At 45.7% G+C, this 18,636-nt stretch overlaps 1 protein-coding gene across 2 annotated transcripts in view; it reads right to left on the reverse strand.

Annotated features, from left to right (window-relative positions):
- Positions 1–4,282, reverse strand: part of itga10 (integrin subunit alpha 10) — a 65,999-nt gene extending 61,717 nt beyond the window's left edge. Inside the window, exon 1 of one of the 2 annotated variants that reach the window (XR_016484587.1) lies at positions 3,278–4,280. Coding sequence is in view for 1 of the 2 variants with exons in the window: in XM_036939768.2 (XP_036795663.2) it covers positions 3,278–3,329 (52 nt within the window). In the remaining variant the exon portion in view is untranslated. Of the gene's footprint in view, positions 1–3,277 lie in introns of both variants that reach the window. The other variant, XM_036939768.2, reaches the window with a different exon arrangement.
- Between the last annotated feature and the right edge of the window lie 14,354 nt (positions 4,283–18,636).

The following is an 18,636-nucleotide window of genomic DNA, read 5'->3' on the forward strand; positions in this document are numbered from 1 at the left end:
GCAGTGTTGTGTTGTATTGGGCTGGTACATGGCCTGAACAGACAGCAGTGTTGTGTTGTATTGGACTGGTACATGGCCTGAACAGACAGCAGTGTTGTGTTGTACTGGCTGGACTGGTACATGGCCTGAACAGACAGCAGTGTTGTGTTGGGCTGGTACATGGCCTGAACAGACAGCAGTGTTGTGTCGTATTGGGCTGGTACATGGCCTGAACAGACAGCAGTGTTGTGTTGTATTGGGCTGGTACATGGCCTGAACAGACAGCAGTGTTGTGTTGTATTGGGCTGGTACATGGTCTGAACAGACAGCAGTGTTGTGTTGTATTGGGCTGGCACATAGCCTGAACAGACAGCAGTGTTGTGTTGTATTGGGCTGGTACATGGCCTGAACAGACAGCAGTGTTGTGTTGTATTGGGCTGGTACGTGGCCTGAACAGACAGCAGTGTTGTGTTGTATTGGGCTGGTACATGGCCTGAACAGACAGCAGTGTTGTGTTGTACTGGCTGGACTGGTACATGGGCTGAACAGACAGCAGTGTTGTGTTGTATTGGGCTGGTACATGGCCTGAACAGACAGCAGTGTTGTGTTGTATTGGGCTGGTACATGGCCTGAACAGACAGCAGTGGTGTGTTGTGCTGGACTGGTACATGGCCTGAACAGACAGCAGTGTTGTGTTGTGCTGGACTGGTACATGGCCTGAACAGACAGCAGTGTTGTGTTGTATTGGGCTGGTACATGGCCTGAACAGACAGCAGTGTTGTGTTGTGCTGGACTGGTACATGGCCTGAACAGACAGCAGTGTTGTGTTGTATTGGGCTGGTACATGGCCTGAACAGACAGCAGTGTTGTGTTGTGCTGGACTGGTACATGGCCTGAACAGACAGCAGTGTTGTGTTGTGCTGGACTGGTACATGGTCTCACTCAGATCATGTTTGACATCATACAGGGATCCTAGGAATGTACTTCCCACTCAGACAGGAACACCTTCCTAATATTGAGTTGCACCCCCTTTTGCCCTCAGAACAGCCTCAATTCGTCAGGGCCTGGACTCTACAAGGTGTCGAATGCATTCCATAGGGATGCTGGCCCATGTTGACTCCAATGCTTCCCACAGTTGTCAAGTTGGCTGGATGTCCTTCGGGTGGTGGAACATTATTGATAAACACAGGAAAATGTGAAAACCCCAGCATCATTGCAGTTCTTGACACTCAAACCGGTGTGCATGGCACCTACTACCATACCCTGTTCAAAGGCACTTAAATATTTTGTCTTGCCCATTCAAACTCTGAATGGCACACATACACAATCCACAATCCATGTCAATTGTCTCAAGGCCTAAAAATCCTTACTTAACCTGCCTCCCCTTCATCTGCACTGATTGAAGTGGATTTAACAGGTGAAATCAATAAGGGATCATAACTTTCACCTGGATTCACCTTGTCAGTCTCATGGAAAGAGCTGGTGTTCTTAATGTTTTGTCCACTCAGTGTATGGATTCATAGATAGATCATAGATCCAAAAAGCTACTTCTAAACACCCCACCTTTAAGTAAGATGTCTACTGCCTACTTATTACAGTGTTATACACTGTGGACATACTTCTGAACAGTCCAGGATCCTCATGGAGCTCAACATGCTCTACTAGAGTGGGATGGAGAAATCTTACAGGGTCTAGCTTTACTGTATCATGCCTTGCAATAGACTACCGTGATTCTGCCCTTTCTTTTATTCAATTCATTTTATTTCACCTTTATTTAACCAGGTAGGCAAGTTGAGAACAAGTTCTCATTTACAACTGTGACCTGGCCAAGATAAAGCAAAGCAGTGTGACACAGACAACAACACAGAGTTACACATGGAGTAAACAGTAGAAAAAAGAAAGTCTATATACAGTGTGTGCAAAAGGCATGAGGAGGTAGGCAATAAATAGACCATAGGAGTGAATATGCCCTGTCTAATAATAGCATATCTTCATTCCTTTCATGGCCACTCACTGCACAGTAACGTAGTAATTTACTCCCTGCTTATCGACTGTGTCAACACTCATTCCTGGTGAAACTATAATAGTATTTTCTCTCCTCTCCTGCCGTCTAACAGGAGTCAGTGAGTGAGGTGTGTTATGGTACAGGTAACATGCAGGGGTTGGGAGGGTAGTCGACATTAACAAGCGTGAAAATGAGTGTGGTTCGTCTGACGGAAATACCGTGTTACTATAACTGGAGCTTCTAGGTGAATTCTGGAGAGATGGATATTACTGATAGAATTTAGGTCTAACCCTCCCACTGGCACCAGTGTAGCAATGCAGGGGAGGGGGTGGGGTTTGATCCAGCAACCAGCAGGAGAAAAGATAGCCCTACACATTGAGGAAGCTATGTAAGTTAATTACCACACTGTACAGTTAAAGCTCGCAGGAGGGCAAAAAAGGCCAGACTGCAGAATCCCACTTCTGCCACCAATGTAGTGATTAAGGTGGCAGTCAAAATGGGGTTTGAACCAGCAACCCTGTGGTTAGAGGTGAAAGTGGAAAACCTCTTGTGCCATAAAGGTCTAGACCCCATGGCAGTGGCTGGGCATTATCTCTCACATGATGTAGGCCTACAGGGAGGCTATATGTAGCTTTCTAAATATCCCTGCCTCAGACTGTGTACCTTAGAGAATGATGCCTGCAGTTGTTTAGGTGAATCACTTAAACTTCAAGTTCTTTGAGCTTTGAGACCTGGAGAAAAGCCATATTGTGTATAAATATAACACATGATTCATTATTCATGGTTGTTTGAAGATAAGGAGTGAGTCCACTGAGGGAGCTTCAGTAGGTAACCTGATTACCATATCATACAATTGGACAGGGGAGCAGCAGCAGGGGGGAACCAGGGAAACAGTTGTATGCCTACACAGTAAATAGCTGGGCCAAGTCTCAGCATAGAGAATGACCCTGCACACTGTAGTGGTTATAGAGGTCTTTCAACTGGTTTACAGGATTGGTGTTTATGTTCTAGGACCTATGATGTACTGTAGGTGCATTAGCTCCAGTAGTTGCAGAGGTTGTCGGTCCTAAAATGCCATTGGGATAAAGAATACACTGATGAAACTCGAACTAGAAAATGCCTAATTTTCATGAACATGTTTGTATAGGCTACTTAAACTTTCAAAATGCTGTCATTGAAGTGACTTTGTAAAGGGTCATGGTCGGGGTCAAGGATTTAAAGGTATTCGTGAGAAAAAAACAGCTCTAGAAAGGTTGAGATTATAGACAACGTGACAACTGGTTACAAACTTACCTTTGAGGAGAACTATGAACTTGAGGAGTAGCAGGTATTTGTGCAGCTCCATGTTGTAAAGGATGGAAGGGCTTCGTGTTATCTCTCTTTCTGTTCCGGACTTGGACTTTAATTTCCCTAGAGTTCGTTTCAATTCAGTGCTCCGGCACGAGTCTTTCAACTCGATGTGTTCCCCAGGGATCCGTGAAAACCGTAAAAACACAGTTCCAGTGGTATTGCTTGGGCGCGTTGTAATGTAACCGTGTTGTGTTGCTTCCGACAACCCTGCTTCACATATTATTCAGGGAAAAACAGACTACTTAGTTATGGTTTGTTGCTGTAACCACTATCAGGTTGAACGATATGTTGACAGCTTTTTAATGAATTAAACAGAGGTTGTTCTAGGTTTATTTTATTTTTGACAAACAGTAGCCTAAACTATCTAAATATTTTTGGGTCGGGAATATGTGCCATAAATTATTACCTTAACCTGTGCGCAACTAACACCTCAAACGTCTAAACAACTAGTCAAAAACAACTCAACAACTGATTCAAGCTCAAAACCAACACCTGTCCCGAAGAAATGTCCAATTTAGTGTCGTTAAACCTTCACTAATGCATGTTTAATTGCTTCCAATAAAGAAAAACCCATAGGCCTAACTATCAGTCAGATAGTCTACTTTTCTATTGCTGAATGTTCCTCCTGGCTCGACTCTCCAAAAAATTATCCGAAGAAAGTACCCATATTCATCTTTCAACCTAAACGTTTGAGATGAATCAATGTTTGGGTTTTCTTGACAATTTTCTGTTTCAATTTTCACACTTCTGGTTGGTGATATCCATCTTTTTCGTCGTTTTCCCTCATTTATAGCGATTGTATCCCTCTCTGGATAGTGGAGTTTTACTCCAAAGCAACAATCAATAGCGCTTTTATTCCAGCGCGAGGAGACCTTCCTTCCCTCGCGCGTCCCTCAACTCGACTTCTCTCTCAGCGCTCGCCTGGTTCGCATTTTGAAAACCCCAAACAACTTTCTCTCTCTCTTTATCTCTATTTCTCTCTCTCTTTATCTCTATTTCTCTTTCTTTATCTCTCGTTCTCTCTCTTTCTGTCTCTCAATTCATTTTGTTTCTCTCTCTCAATTAAATCTCTCTCAATTATATTTCTGTCTCTTTCTTTCTCTTAATTCAATTTAAGGGCTTTATTGGCATGGGAAACATTTGTTAACATTGCCAAAACAAGTGAAATAGATAATAAACAAAAGTGAAATAAACAATAAAAAATCAACAGTAAACATTACACTCGTTTCAAATGTCATATTATGTCTACATATAGTGTTGTAACAATAGTTATTTGTGGGTCTGTGTAATCTGAGGGAAATATGTGACTCTAACATTTGGCAGGAGGTTAGGAAGTGCATCTCAGTTTCCACATCATTTTGTGGACAGTATGCACATAGCCTGTCTTCTCTTGAGAGCCAGGTCTGCCTACGGTGGCCTTTCTCAATAGCAAAGCTATGCTCACTGTGTCTGTACATAGTCAAAGATTCAATCAAGATTCAATCACTGTGGTCAGGTATTCTGCCACTGTGTACTCTCTGTTTAGGGCCACATAGCAATCTAGTCACTCTCTCTCCCTTTATTTCTCTCTCTCTCTCTCTCTCTCTCTCTCTCTCTCTCTCTCTCTCTCACACACACACACACACACACACACACACACACACACACACACACACACACACACACACACACACACACACACACACACACACACACACACACACACACACACACACTGTCAGTCTGTCTGTCTGTCTAACTGTCATAAATACATTCAACTTCGGGATGATAACAATCACAAAGTACTAGAGACCACTTTAAAGCTCTCTGAGGCCATCTAGTGGTCTCTGGTCTCCTGGTTGAGAGTTGTGGATGTAGTTCACTCAACGTCCACAGGATTGCGCCAGTGCATCACTAATTCAGTCTCCCAAATGCTTTGTGTCAGCTAGCCACTTCGTTAGACTATTGAGACACACTGTAGGTTTGACCCACCTGATCACACTTAAAAGTGCTTTACTCAACTATTTATCAAATTCCTTGATCCTCATGGTTTGTGAAATTCAATTTTTCCTTTATGGAATTGTATTCCGTTACAGCTACGGACAAAGACATGAAGGCCTTTGCAGGTGGAACTGTTGCATACATAGGCAGAGTCTGTTGCACTAGTGGATGTCGCTGTTCTCTAATAGCGTTCCTAATTCTGGGACTAGTGAATGTTGAGCCCTCACACTGGTCTAAGGCCAATTTTGCATTTTTCCCCTTATGGCCAAAGATAAGATTTGGTGAGGGTAAGCTGATCCTACATCTGTGCCTAAGGGCAACTTCTACGGTTGTTTGTGTCTTCTGTGGCGTGGTTGGTGGTAACCAAGCATCTTTGTTTTTTCTCGTAAATCAACTCTGTAAACCAAGTGGTTCCTACAGTAGTAGAAGCTGCCCAGGTCTAGGATCAGTTTATCCTCCCCAAATCCTAACTCTACCATATGGCAGATCACAAATCTGTGTTTAGTGCAATTTCATCCTACTGTAGTTATTAGGTAGATCAACTTCATCCTACTGTAGTTGTTGGTGGATCAACATCATCCTACTGTAGTTATTAGGTAGATCAACTTCATCCTACTGTAGTTGTTAGGTAGATCAACTTCATCCTACTGTAGTTGTTAGGTAGATCAACTTCATCCTACTGTAGTTCCATCTCTCCTCCTGCTGTTCCCTCTCTCCCCTGCTGTTCCCTCTCTCCTCCTGCTGTTCCCTCTCTCCTCCTGCTGTTCCCTTACTCCTCTTGCTGTTCCCTCTCTCCTCCTGCTGTTCCCTCTCTCCTTTTGTTGTTCCCTCTCTCCTCCTGCTGTTCCATCTCCCCTCCTGCTGTTACCTCTCTCCTTTTGTTGTTCACTCTCTCCTCCTGCTGTTCCCTCTCTCCCCTGCTGTTCCCTCTCTCGCCCTGCTGTTCCCTCTCTCCTCCTGCTGTTCCCTCTCTCCTCCTGCTGTTCCCTCTCTCCTCCTGCTGTTCCCTCACTCATTTTGTTGTCCCCTCTCCCCTCCTGCTGTTCCCTCTCTCCTTTTGTTGTTCCCTCTCTCCTCCTGCTGTTCCCTCACTCATTTTGTTGTCCCCTCTCCCCTCCTGCTGTTCCCTCTCTCCTTTTGTTGTTCCCTCTCTCCTCCTGCTGTTCCCTCTCTCCTTTTGTTGATCCCTCTCTCCTTTTGTTGTTCCCTCTCTCCTCCTGCTGTTCCCTCTCTCCTCCTGCTGTTCCCTCTCTCCTTTTGTTGTTCCCTCTCTCCCCCTGCTGTTCCCTCTCTCCTCCTGCTGTTCCCTCGCCCCTGCTGCTGTTCCCTCTCTCCTTTTGTTGTTCCCTCTCTCCTCCTGCTGTTCCCTCTCTCCTCCTGCTGTTCCCTCTCTCCTCCTGTTGTTCCCTCTCTCCTCCTGCTGTTCCCTCTCTCTTTTTGCTGTTCCCTCTCTCCTCCTGCTGTTCCCTCGCCCCTGCTGCTGTTCCCTCTCTCCTTTTGTTGTTCTCTCTCTCCTCCTGCTGTTCCCTCTCTCCTCCTGCTGTTCCCTCTCTCCTTTTGTTGTTCCCTCTCTCCTCCTGCTGTTCCCTCTCTCCTCCTGCTGTTCCCTCTCTACTCCTGCTGTTCCCTCTCTCCTTGTGTTGTTCCCTCTCTCCTCCTGCTGTTCCCTCTCTCCTCCTGCTGTTCCCTCTCTCCTTTTGTTGTTCCCTCTCTCCTCCTGCTGTTCCCTCTCTACTCCTGCTGTCCCCTCTCTCCTTTTGTTGTTCCCTCTCCCCTCCTGCTGTTCCCTCTCTCCTCTGCTGTTCCCTCTCCCCTCCTGCTGTTCCCTCTCTCCTCCTACTGTTCCCTCTCTCCTTTTGTTGTTCCCTCTCTCCTCCTGTTGTTCCCTCTCCCCTCCCGCTGTTCCCTCTCTCCTTTTGTTGTTGCCTATTCCCTCCTGTTGTTCCCTCTCTCCTCCTGCTGTTCCTTCTCTCCTTTTGTTGTTCCCTCTCTCCTCCTGCTGTTCCCTCTCTCCTTTTGTTGTTGCCTATTCCCTCCTGCTGTTCCCTCTCTCCTCCTGCTGTTCCTTCTCTCCTTTTGTTGTTCCCTCTCTCCTCCTGCTGTTCCCTCTCTCCTCCTACTGTTCCCTCTCTCCTTTTGTTGTTCCCTCTCTCCTCCTGTTGTTCCCTCTCCCCTCCCGCTGTTCCCTCTCTCCTTTTGTTGTTGCCTATTCCCTCCTGTTGTTCCCTCTCTCCTCCTGCTGTTCCCTCTCTCTTTTGTTGCTGTCCCCTCTCTCTTTTGTTGTTGCCTCAGGGACCACAGCGAATGGAGGAGGTATGTGATCATAATCAAGTAACAGTTATGTGCAACACACACTCACACACACACACACACACACACACACACACACACAATGACCCATATAGCATTGTTTGTCAGTAAAGGTTACTAGACTGGCAGCATGCTGGCTTTGATCCTCAGACTTACGCAATTAAGTCAGATGAGTTAGCTCACACACCCACTCACAAACTACCACACTCACACACTCACACGCAACCAGTCTCCCAGCCTCCCAGTGCACAGCCACAGATTCATATATAGGTAGACGCTTTTTGGCTATGACAGAACCTATTTGTCAGAGCCAAAAAAAACAGTCTTCTAAGAATTAAGCTTAGATGTGACAGAGCTAACTACTGTTATAAGCTCAAGTGATAGAACAGGAGCAATGCAGACACAAACCATTGTCACACATAAAGCTCAGCTACAGTTGGGAGAACAAGTATTTGATACACTGCCGATTTTGCAGGTTTTCCTACTTACAAAGCATGTAGAGGGCTGTAATTTTTATCATAGGTACACATCAACTGTGAGACGGAATCTAAAACAAAAATCCAGAAAATCACATTGTATTATTTTAAAGTAATTAATTTGCATTTTATTGCATTAATTTGCATTTTATTGCAAGACATAAGTATTTGATACATCAGAAAAGCAGAACTTAATATTTGGTACAGAAACCTTTGTTTGCAATTACAGAGATCATACATTTCCTGTAGTTCTTGACCAGGTTTGCACACACTGCAGCAGGGATTTTGGCCCACTCCTCCATACAGACCTTCTCCAGATCCTTCAGGTTTCGGGGCTGTCGCTGGGCAATACGGACTTTCAGCTCCCTCCAAAGATTTTCTATTGGGTTCAGGTCTGGAGACTGGCTTGGCCACTCCAGGACCTTGAGATGCTTCTTACGGAGCCACTCCTTAGTTGCCTTGGCTGTGTGTTTCGGGTCATTGTCATGCTGGAAGACCCAGCCACGACCCATCTTCAATGCTCTTACTGAGGGAAAGAGGTTGTTGGCCAAGATCTCGCGACACATGGCCCCATCCATCCTCCCCTCAATACGGTGCAGTCGTCCTGTCCCCTTTGCAGAAAAGCATCCCCAAAGAATGATGTTTCCACCTCCATGCTTCATGGTTGGGATGGTGTTCTTGGGGTTGTACTCATCCTTCTTCTTCCTCCAAACACGGCGAATGGAGTTGAGACCAAAAAGCTCTATTTTTGTCTCATCAGACCACATGACCTTCCCCCATTCCTCCTCTGGATCATCCAGATGGTCATTGGCAAACTTCAGGCGGGCCTGGACATGCGCTGGTTTGAGCAGGGGGACCTTGCTTGCTCTGCAGGATTTTAATCCATGACGGCGTAGTGTGTTACTAATGGTTTTCTTTGAGACTGTGGTCCCAGCTCTCTTCAGGTCATTGACCAGGTCCTGCCGTGTAGTTCTGGGCTGATCCCTCACCTTCCTCATGATCATTGATGCCCCACGAGGTGAGATCTTGCATGGAGCCCCAAACCGAGGGTGATTGACCGTCATCTTGAACTTCTTCCATTTTCTAATAATTGCGACAACAGTTGTTGCCTTCTCACCAAGCTGCTTGCCTATTGTCGTGTAGCTCATCCCAGCATTGTCCAGGTCTACAATTTTATCCCCGATGTCCTTACACAGCTCTCTAGTCTTGGCCATTGTGGAGAGGTGATTGTGATTGAGTGTGTGGACAGGTGTCTTTTATACAGGTAACGAGTTCAAACAGGTGCAGTTAATACAGGTAATGAGTGGAGAACAGGAGGGCTTCTTAAAGAAAAACTAACAGGTCTGTGAAAGCCGGAATTCTTACTGGTTGGTAGGTTATCAAATACTTATGTCATGCAATAAAATGCAAATTAATTACTTAAAAATCATACGTGATTTTCTGGATTTTTGCTTTAGATTCTGTCTCTCACAGTTGAAGTGTACCGATGATAAAAATTACAGACCTCTACATGCTTTGTAAGTAGGAAAAACTGCAAAATCGGCAGTGTATCAAATACTTGTTCTCCCCACTGTATGTCAGTCAGAAAGTGCAACTATGAAAATGTGTCCTACTGCCAGACCATAGAAATGGAACGGATAGAAGAACTAGTGTGAGAGCCAAAAACACTTACACCACACACACACACACACCCTATAAACATGAGTTATGCAGCAGGAAACCATTGTAACACATTGAATCGATACTATCTAAACTATGTAGGGGTATGATACTGTCCCTCACAAAGCTAAGATATGCAGGAGAGGGGGAGAGAGAGAGAACACTACTGTCAGATGGGCTGTAGTTGTGGTAGAGGGGTAACAGGTAGATGTAAAGTGTCAGATACCGTGTCTGTACTGACCCATACGTCAGACATTAGCTGAGCTATGCAGTACCACACTAACAGCCTGTATATGTGGACAGTGGGAAGCAGTAGACCGTCTGGAAAGAGCTGCATGTTTCCACCTTGTCTGTGGGGTTCCCCGGGGTCATCTAAGTGGGTGTTAGCTAACTTTACGTGTGTGTGTTGTGTATCTGCATGTTTGTGTGTTAGTAAAAATTAACATCTGTTGTACTGCCAGTCTAGAGGCCAGACAGTTTTATGATGTTTTCCCTAGTCTCCATTCCCCAAACCATAGACCACCACAGCCAATCAAATCACATCAATGCCCCACCAGAGCCAATCAGACCGCACGTCCAGCAATGACATCATCGTCTCCAGCATAAACTGCCCTGACCGCTGTAGAGAGAGAGAGAGAGAGTCAGTAATCAAATACAGGCACTCTGAATCCCACCTCCATTTTAGATGTCTGTCTTTACTGTTTGTCTCTTTCTCCCTCTCTATGTTACTCTGTCTATCTTTACTGTTTGTCTCTTTCTCCCTCTCTATGTTACTCTGTCTATCTTTACTGTTTGTCTCTTTCTCCCTCTCTATGTTACTCTGTCTATCTTTACTGTTTGTCTCTTTCTCCCTCTCTATGTTACTCTGTCTATCTTTACTGTCTGTCTCTTTCTCTCTCTCTATGTTACTCTGTCTATCTTTACTGTTTGTCTCTTTCTCCCTCTCTATGTTACTCTGTCTATCTTTACTGTTTGTCTCTTTCTCCCTCTCTATGTTACTCTGTCTATCTTTACTGTCTGTCTCTTTCTCCCTCTCTATGCTACTCTGTCTAAATTTACTGTTTGTCTCTTTCTCCCTCTCTATGTTACTCTGTCTATCTTTACTGTTTGTCTCTTTCTCCCTCTCTATGTTACTCTGTCTATCTTTACTGTCTGTCTCTTTCTCCCTCTCTATGTTACTCTGTCTATCTTTACTGTTTGTCTCTTTCTCCCTCTCTATGTTACTCTGTCTATCTTTACTGTCTGTCTCTTTCTCCCTCTCTATGCTACTCTGTCTAAATTTACTGTTTGTCTCTTTCTCCCTCTCTATGTTACTCTGTCTATCTTTACTGTCTGTCTCTTTCTCCCTCTCTATGTTACTCTGTCTATCTTTACTGTTTGTCTCTTTCTCCCTCTCTATGTTACTCTGTCTATCTTTACTGTCTGTCTCTTTCTCCCTCTCTATGTTACTCTTTCTGTCTTGCTGTTTGTCTCTTTCTCCCTCTCTATGTTACTCTGTCTATCTTTACTGTTTGTCTCTTTTTCCTGCCTCCTCTCTACTCATTTTACATTACATGAGTCATTTAGCAGATGCTCTTATCCAGAGCAACTTAAGCCGGGATTCAATGTTGGCGGAGATCACATTCACGGTAAACACTGCATATGTCGGCTCAATCAACATACGTTAAATAAAGGTTCATTAAAAAAATGTAAATAACATTTGGAAATTGCCTTTAAAAGCCGCAATGCCTATCACCCGCGATCAGATTGAATCTGGGCCTTACAGACTTGTGCTCCTGCGTTGATCTGCATCATGTCATGCTGTTTAGTTCAGTATCTGTGCTGTGGAGTGAACCTGTTGAACTTTCAACAACATGAATAAATAAAACATTTGTATTGTTGTTTTTTACTCAGACAGAGTCTCAACTTACTGTTGAAAGTTACAATAGTAGAATACACAAGTTGCAAGTTAGAAATGTGGATGTGAATCTGCAGTTTTTCTCTTGTTTTGTAAATCACTGACAGTCACTCAATTAGCCACGTCAGCTAAACATTTTTAGATTGATAAGTTAGTCTAGTCCACATGTCAAACTCATTCCACCGAGGGCCTAGTGTCTGCAGGTTTTTGCTCCACCCTTGATTGAATGAATTAGTAAGGAACTCCCATGGTTGTCTAGGTCTTAATTGAAAGGAAAAAACAAAATCCTGCAGACACTCGGCCCTTCATGGAATGAGTTGGACAACCCTGGACCGGACCTAGAGGCACTGACCTTCAGAGGGCCCCATTGATTTTGTTAGTCACTCTCATTCAGATATCATTAACACGGCATACATCAGGGCAAAATGTGTAGAATTGCAGAAAAATAGCTTTAAAGCTGCAAACATGTATCTCCACATCATTGCAGGGAATTTGCTTTAAAACTTTCAATAATGTATCTCCGCCCCCATGGCAAAATGTGTAGAAATGCAGAAAACATTTTCTCTACGCCCCATGGAAAAATGCGTAGAATTGCAGGAAATAAACTTTATTAAAACATATTTTTTTCTCCTAGCAGTCAAGAGGGGGGCCACTAAAAATGTTTGCCCGTTTGGTGGTGGGCATCGCTTAGGGAACCCCAATCTCGCTTAGGGCCCCCAAAAGGCTTGAGCCGGCCAGGGGGTTAATGTGCATGTGCATGTGAATGTGTGGTATCTGTAGAGTCCGTTGATCTAATGTCTCTCTCTCTCTCTGTCTGTCTGTTTCTCTCTGTCTCTGTCTCTGTCGCTCTCCCTCTCTCTCTCTCTCTCTCTCTCTGTCTCTCTCTCTCTCTCTCTGTCTCTCTCTCTCTCTCTGTCTCTCATTCCATCATTTCTTTCTCTGCCTCTGTCTCTCCATCCTCCTCATTCTCTCTCTGGTTCTCTATTTTCTCACACATATAGAGACAGTTCTGTCCATATTTGAGTTTAGGCTCAGAGTCTGTAATCCGATTTAGGTGAGTCCCATATCACAGGGTCTATCTGTGTACAAAGGCTTCATTCAGACCTAACAGTTGTTATCTATGTGTCATACTGGAGGACCAAAGTCTCTCTAGCAGCTACATTAAACACAGCTGCATCTTTCTCTTCCAGCAAAGAAGACGTGGAGGAAGACTTGGGCTGAAACCAGGAAGAGTTTGTCCTCTTTTCACCCCTCCGTTGGTCTCTCTGACTCAACCTCTCCATTTCTTCATTCCTCTACTATACCCAAAACCTGCTCTAAGATTCAACACTTCAGTGTGTGTGTGTGTGTGTGTGTGTGTGTGTGTGTGTGTGTGTGTGTGTGTGTAAGTTGTGTGTAACTATTATTGACCAAAGTTTTACAAGATCTCTGAGGTTTCTGGGTGGTCTGGAGTGGAGGGTACTGGAGGGGATTGATTTTTGGTGTGCCTGCAGGCAGTTTTATGTGTGTGTGTGTGTGTGTGTGTGTGTGTGTGTGTGTGTGTGTGTGTGTGTGTGTGTGTGTGTGTGTGTGTGTGTGTGTGTGTGTGTGAGAGCATGGTTGTCCAATTGTTATTTTGCATACAACCTTCCCACAAGGAACATTCTCAACACATTTAAGGAACTTGACAAAAATATAATACCGTTCAAAAGTTTGGGGTCACTTAGAAATGTCCTTGTTTTTTAAAGAAAAGCAATTTTTTTGTCCATTATAACATCAAATTGAACAGTAATACCAGTTATATTTCTTCTTTAATCAGAACAATAGTTTTCAGCTGTTCTAACATAATTGCAAAAGGGTTTTCTAATGATCAATTATCCTTTTAAAATGATAATCTTGGATTAGGGGGCAGCAGGTAGCCTAGTGGTTAGAGTGTTGGATTAGGGGGCAGCAGGTAGCCTAGTGGTTAGAGTGTTGGATTAGGGGGCAGCGGGTAGCCTAGTGGTTAGAGTGTTGGATTAGGGGGCAGTGGGTAGCCTAGTGGTTAGAGTGTTGGATTAGGGGGCAGCAGGTAGCCTAGTGGTTAGAGTGTTGGATTAGGGGGCAGCAGGTAGCCTAGTGGATAGAGTGTTGGATTAGGGGGCAGCAGGTAGCCTAGTGGTTAGAGTGTTGGATTAGGGGGCAGCGGGTAGCCTAGTGGTTAGAGTGTTGGATTAGGGGGCAGCGGGTAGCCTAGTGGTTAGAGTGTTGGATTAGGGGGCAGCGGGTAGCCTAGTGGTTAGAGTGTTGGATTAGGGGGCAGCGGGTAGCCTAGTGGTTAGAGTGTTGGATTAGGGGGCAGCGGGTAGCCTAGTGGTTAGAGTGTTGGATTAGGGGGCAGCGGGTAGCCTAGTGGTTAGAGTGTTGGATTAGGGGGCAGCGGGTAGCCTAGTGGTTAGAGTGTTGGATTAGGGGGCAGCAGGTAGCCTAGTGGTTAGAGTGTTGGATTAGGGGGCAGCAGGTAGCCTAGTGGTTAGAGTGTTGGATTAGGGGGCAGCAGGTAGCCTAGTGGTTAGAGTGTTGGATTGGTAACCGGACGGTCGCAAGATTGAATCCCAGAGCTGACAAGGTAAAAATCTGTTGTTCTGTCCCCTGAACAAGGCAGTTAACCCACTGTTCCTAGACCGTCATTGAAAATAAGAATTTGTTCTTTACTGACTTGCCAAGTTAAATAAAGGTAAAAAAATGAGCTAACACCTCATGCAATTGGAACACAATGTGAAGGTAGCTGATAATGGGTCTATGTACGCCTATGTAGATATTCCATTAAAAATCAGCTCTTTCCAGCTACAATAGTCATTACACTGTATTTCTGATCTATTTAATTGTCAAAAAATATGCTTTTCTTTCAAAACAAGGACATTTCTAAGTGACCCCAAACTTTTGAACGGTAGTGTATATAAATGTATTTTCTTGGTATTTAATTCATTTAACAGACTTTAAACATTTAAACATGGTTACATTTAATTAAAATGTTAACGTTCTAGGAGCGTTCTCCAACTGGTTTGATGGCGTTGCAGTGGATAGCAGCCATCTTAACTCATTGTCTCCACCATCATTTCCTGTGACCGAAACAATGATCACTACTCGTTATTGTTATTCGTTACGGAGCATATGACAAATACAATTGATTTTGAATTTGATTTGACATTGGGAATGTTCACAAATAGTTCAGAGAACGTTAAGAAACAATGTTCTTCTGTGGGAATTTGAGTACTTCAGCATAACATTTTCAGTAGGTTTCCTCATAGTTCAATTTAAAGTCATGTTCTCAGAACATTAAGAAAATGTTCCATAAAAACCACAAGAAAACTTTAGTAACATTAATAGAATGTTCTAAGAATGTTATTTAAAAACATATACAGTGCCTTGCGAAAGTATTCGGCCCCCCTGAACTTTGCGACCTTTTGCCACATTTCAGGCTTCAAACATAAAGATATAAAACTGTATTTTTTTTGTGAAGAATCAACAACAAATGGGACACAATCATGAAGTGGAACGACATTTATTGGATAATTCAAACTTTTTTAACATATCAAAAACTGAAAAATTGGGCGTGCAAAATTATTCAGCCCCTTTACTTTCAGTGCAGCAAACTCTCTCCATGTTACGGTGCGTGAATGAGGACCCAAAAGCGAATTAACTTAAACAGAGCTTCTTTAATTACCAAACATAGGTAGGCTCAGACGGACCGGCAGATTCCGACAGGACAAGACAAGGTTACAGCAAACATGACGACAGTCTGGTTCAGGCATGAAACACAACAAACAAGAATCCGACAAAGACAGGAGCAGAAACAGAGAGAGATATAGGGACCTAATCAGAGGGAAAAAGGGAACAGGTGGGAAAAGGGGTGACGAGGTGGTTAGGAGGAGACAAGGCACAGCTGGGGGAAAGAGGGGGAGAAAAGGTAACCTAACAACGACCAGCAGAGGGAGACAGGGTGAAGGGAAAGGACAGAGACAAGACACAACATGACAGTACATGACAGTACCCCCCCACTCACCGAGCGCCTCCTGGCGCACTCGAGGAGGAAACCTGGCGGCAACGGAGGAAATCCTCGATCAGCGCACGGTCCAGCACGTCCCGAGAGGGAACCCAACTCCTCTCCTCAGGACCGTACCCCTCCCAATCTACGAGGTACTGGTGACCACGGCCCCGAGGACGCATGTCCAAAATTCTACGGACCCTGTAGATGGGTGCGCCCTCGACAAGGATGGGGGGGGGGGGGAGACGAGCGGGGGCGCGAAGGACGGGCTTGATGCAGGAGACATGGAAGACCGGGTGGACGCGACGAAGGTATCGCGGAAGAAGAAGTCGAACTGCGACAGGATTAATGACCCGAGAAATACGGAACGGACCAATGAACCGCGGGGTCAACTTGCGAGAAGCCGTCTTAAGGGGAAGGTTCTGAGTGGAGAGCCAAACTCTCTGACCGCGACAATATCTAGGACTCTTAGTTCTACGCTTATTAGCAGCCCTCACAGTCTGCGTCCTATAACGGCAAAGTGCAGACCTGACCCTCTTCCAGGTGCGCTCGCAACGTTGGACAAAAGCCTGAGCGGAGCTGGACTCGGCGAACTGAGATGAGAACAGCGGAGGCTGGTACCCGAGGCTACTCTGAAAAGGAGATAGCCCGGTCGCAGACGAAGGAAGCGAGTTGTGGGCGTATTCTGCCCAGGGGAGCTGTTCTGACCAAGACGCAGGGTTGCGAAAAGAAAGACTGCGTAAGATGCAACCAATAGTCTGATTGGCCCGTTCTGCTTGACCGTTAGACTGGGGGTGAAAGCCGGAAGAGAGACTGACGGAAGCCCCAATCAAACGGCAAAACTCCCTCCAAAATTGAGACGTGAATTGCGGACCTCTGTCCGAAACGACGTCTGACGGAAGGCCATGAATTCTGAAAACATTCTCGATGATGATTTGTGCCGTCTCTTTAGCAGAAGGAAGCTTAGCAAGGGGAATGAAATGAGCCGCCTTAGAGAACCTATCGACAACCGTAAGAATAACAGTCTTCCCCGCTGACGAAGGCAGTCCGGTGACAAAATCTAAGGCGATGTGAGACCACGGTCGAGAGGGAATAGGAAGCGGCCTGAGACGGCCGGCAGGGGGAGAGTTACCGGACTTAGTCTGCGCGCAGACCGAACAAGCAGCCACGAAACGACGCGTGTCATGCTCCCGGGTGGGCCACCAAAAACGCTGGCGAATGGAAGCAAGCGTACCCCGAACGCCAGGGTGGCCGGCTAACTTGGCAGAGTGAGCCCACTGAAGAACGGCCAGACGAGTAGGAACGGGAACGAAAAGAAGGTTCCTAGGACAAGCGCGCGGCGACGGAGTGTGAGTGAGCTCTTGCTTTACCTGCCTCTCAATTCCCCAGACAGTCAACCCGACAACACGCCCCTCAGGGAGAATCCCCTCGGGGTCAGTGGAGGCTACTGAAGAACTGAAGAGACGAGACAAAGCATCAGGCTTGGTGTTCTTAGAGCCCGGACGATAAGAAATCACGAACTCGAAACGAGCGAAAAACAGCGCCCAACGCGCCTGACGCGCATTAAGTCGTTTGGCAGAACGGATGTACTCAAGGTTCCTATGGTCAGTCCAAACGACAAAAGGAACGGTCGCCCCCTCCAACCACTGTCGCCATTCGCCTAGGGCTAACCGGATGGCGAGCAGTTCGCGGTTACCCACATCATAGTTACGTTCCGACGGCGACAGGCGATGAGAAAAATACGCGCATGGGTGGACCTTGTCGTCAGAGAGGGAGCGCTGAGAAAGAATGGCTCCCACGCCCACCTCTGACGCGTCAACCTCGACAACGAACTGTCTAGAGACGTCAGGTGTAACAAGGATAGGAGCGGATGTAAAACGATTCTTGAGGAGATCAAAAGCTCCCTGGGCGGAAACGGACCACTTAAAGCACGTCTTGACAGAAGTAAGGGCTGTGAGAGGAGCTGCCACCTGACCGAAATTACGGATGAAACGACGATAGAAGTTCGCGAAGCCGAGAAAGCGCTGCAGCTCGACGCGTGACTTAGGGACGGGCCAATCAATGACAGCTTGGACCTTAGCGGGATCCATCTTAATGCCTTCAGCGGAAATAACAGAACCGAGAAATGTGACGGAGGAGGCATGAAAAGTGCACTTCTCAGCCTTCACAAAAAGACAATTCTCTAAAAGGCGCTGGAGGACACGTCGAACGTGCTGAACATGAATCTGGAGTGACGGTGAAAAAATCAGGATATCGTCAAGGTAAACGAAAACAAAGATGTTCAGCATGTCTCTCAGGACATCATTGACTAATGCCTGAAAGACAGCTGGAGCGTTAGCGAGGCCGAAAGGAAGAACCCGGTATTCAAAGTGCCCTAACGGAGTGTTAAACGCCGTCTTCCACTCGTCCCCCTCCCTGATGCGCACGAGATGGTAAGCGTTACGAAGGTCCAACTTAGTGAAAAACCTGGCTCCCTGCAGGATCTCGAAGGCTGAAGACATAAGAGGAAGCGGATAACGATTCTTCACTGTTATGTCATTCAGCCCTTGATAATCTATGCAGGGGCGCAGAGACCCGTCCTTCTTCTTGACAAAAAAAACCCCCGCTCCGGCGGGAGAGGAGGAGGGGACTATGGTACCGGCGTCAAGAGCTACAGACAAATAATCTTCGAGAGCCTTACGTTCGGGAGCCGACAGAGAGTATAGTCTACCCCGGGGGGGGGTGGTTCCCGGAAGGAGATCAATACTACAATCATACGACCGGTGTGGAGGAAGAGAGGTGGCCCTGGACCGACTGAACACCGTGCGCAGATCGTGATATTCCTCCGGCACCCCTGTCAAATCACCAGGCTCCTCCTGTGAAGAAGAGACAGAGGAAACAGGAGGGATAGCAGACATTAAACATTTCACATGACAAGAGACGTTCCAGGAGAGGATAGAATTACTAGACCAATTAATGGAAGGATTATGACAAA

Source organism: Oncorhynchus mykiss, chromosome 2 (genome assembly GCF_057628025.1).
Source record: "Oncorhynchus mykiss isolate SJ-2025 chromosome 2, ASM5762802v1, whole genome shotgun sequence".
In the NCBI taxonomy this organism is placed as follows: Eukaryota; Metazoa; Chordata; class Actinopteri; order Salmoniformes; family Salmonidae; genus Oncorhynchus; species Oncorhynchus mykiss.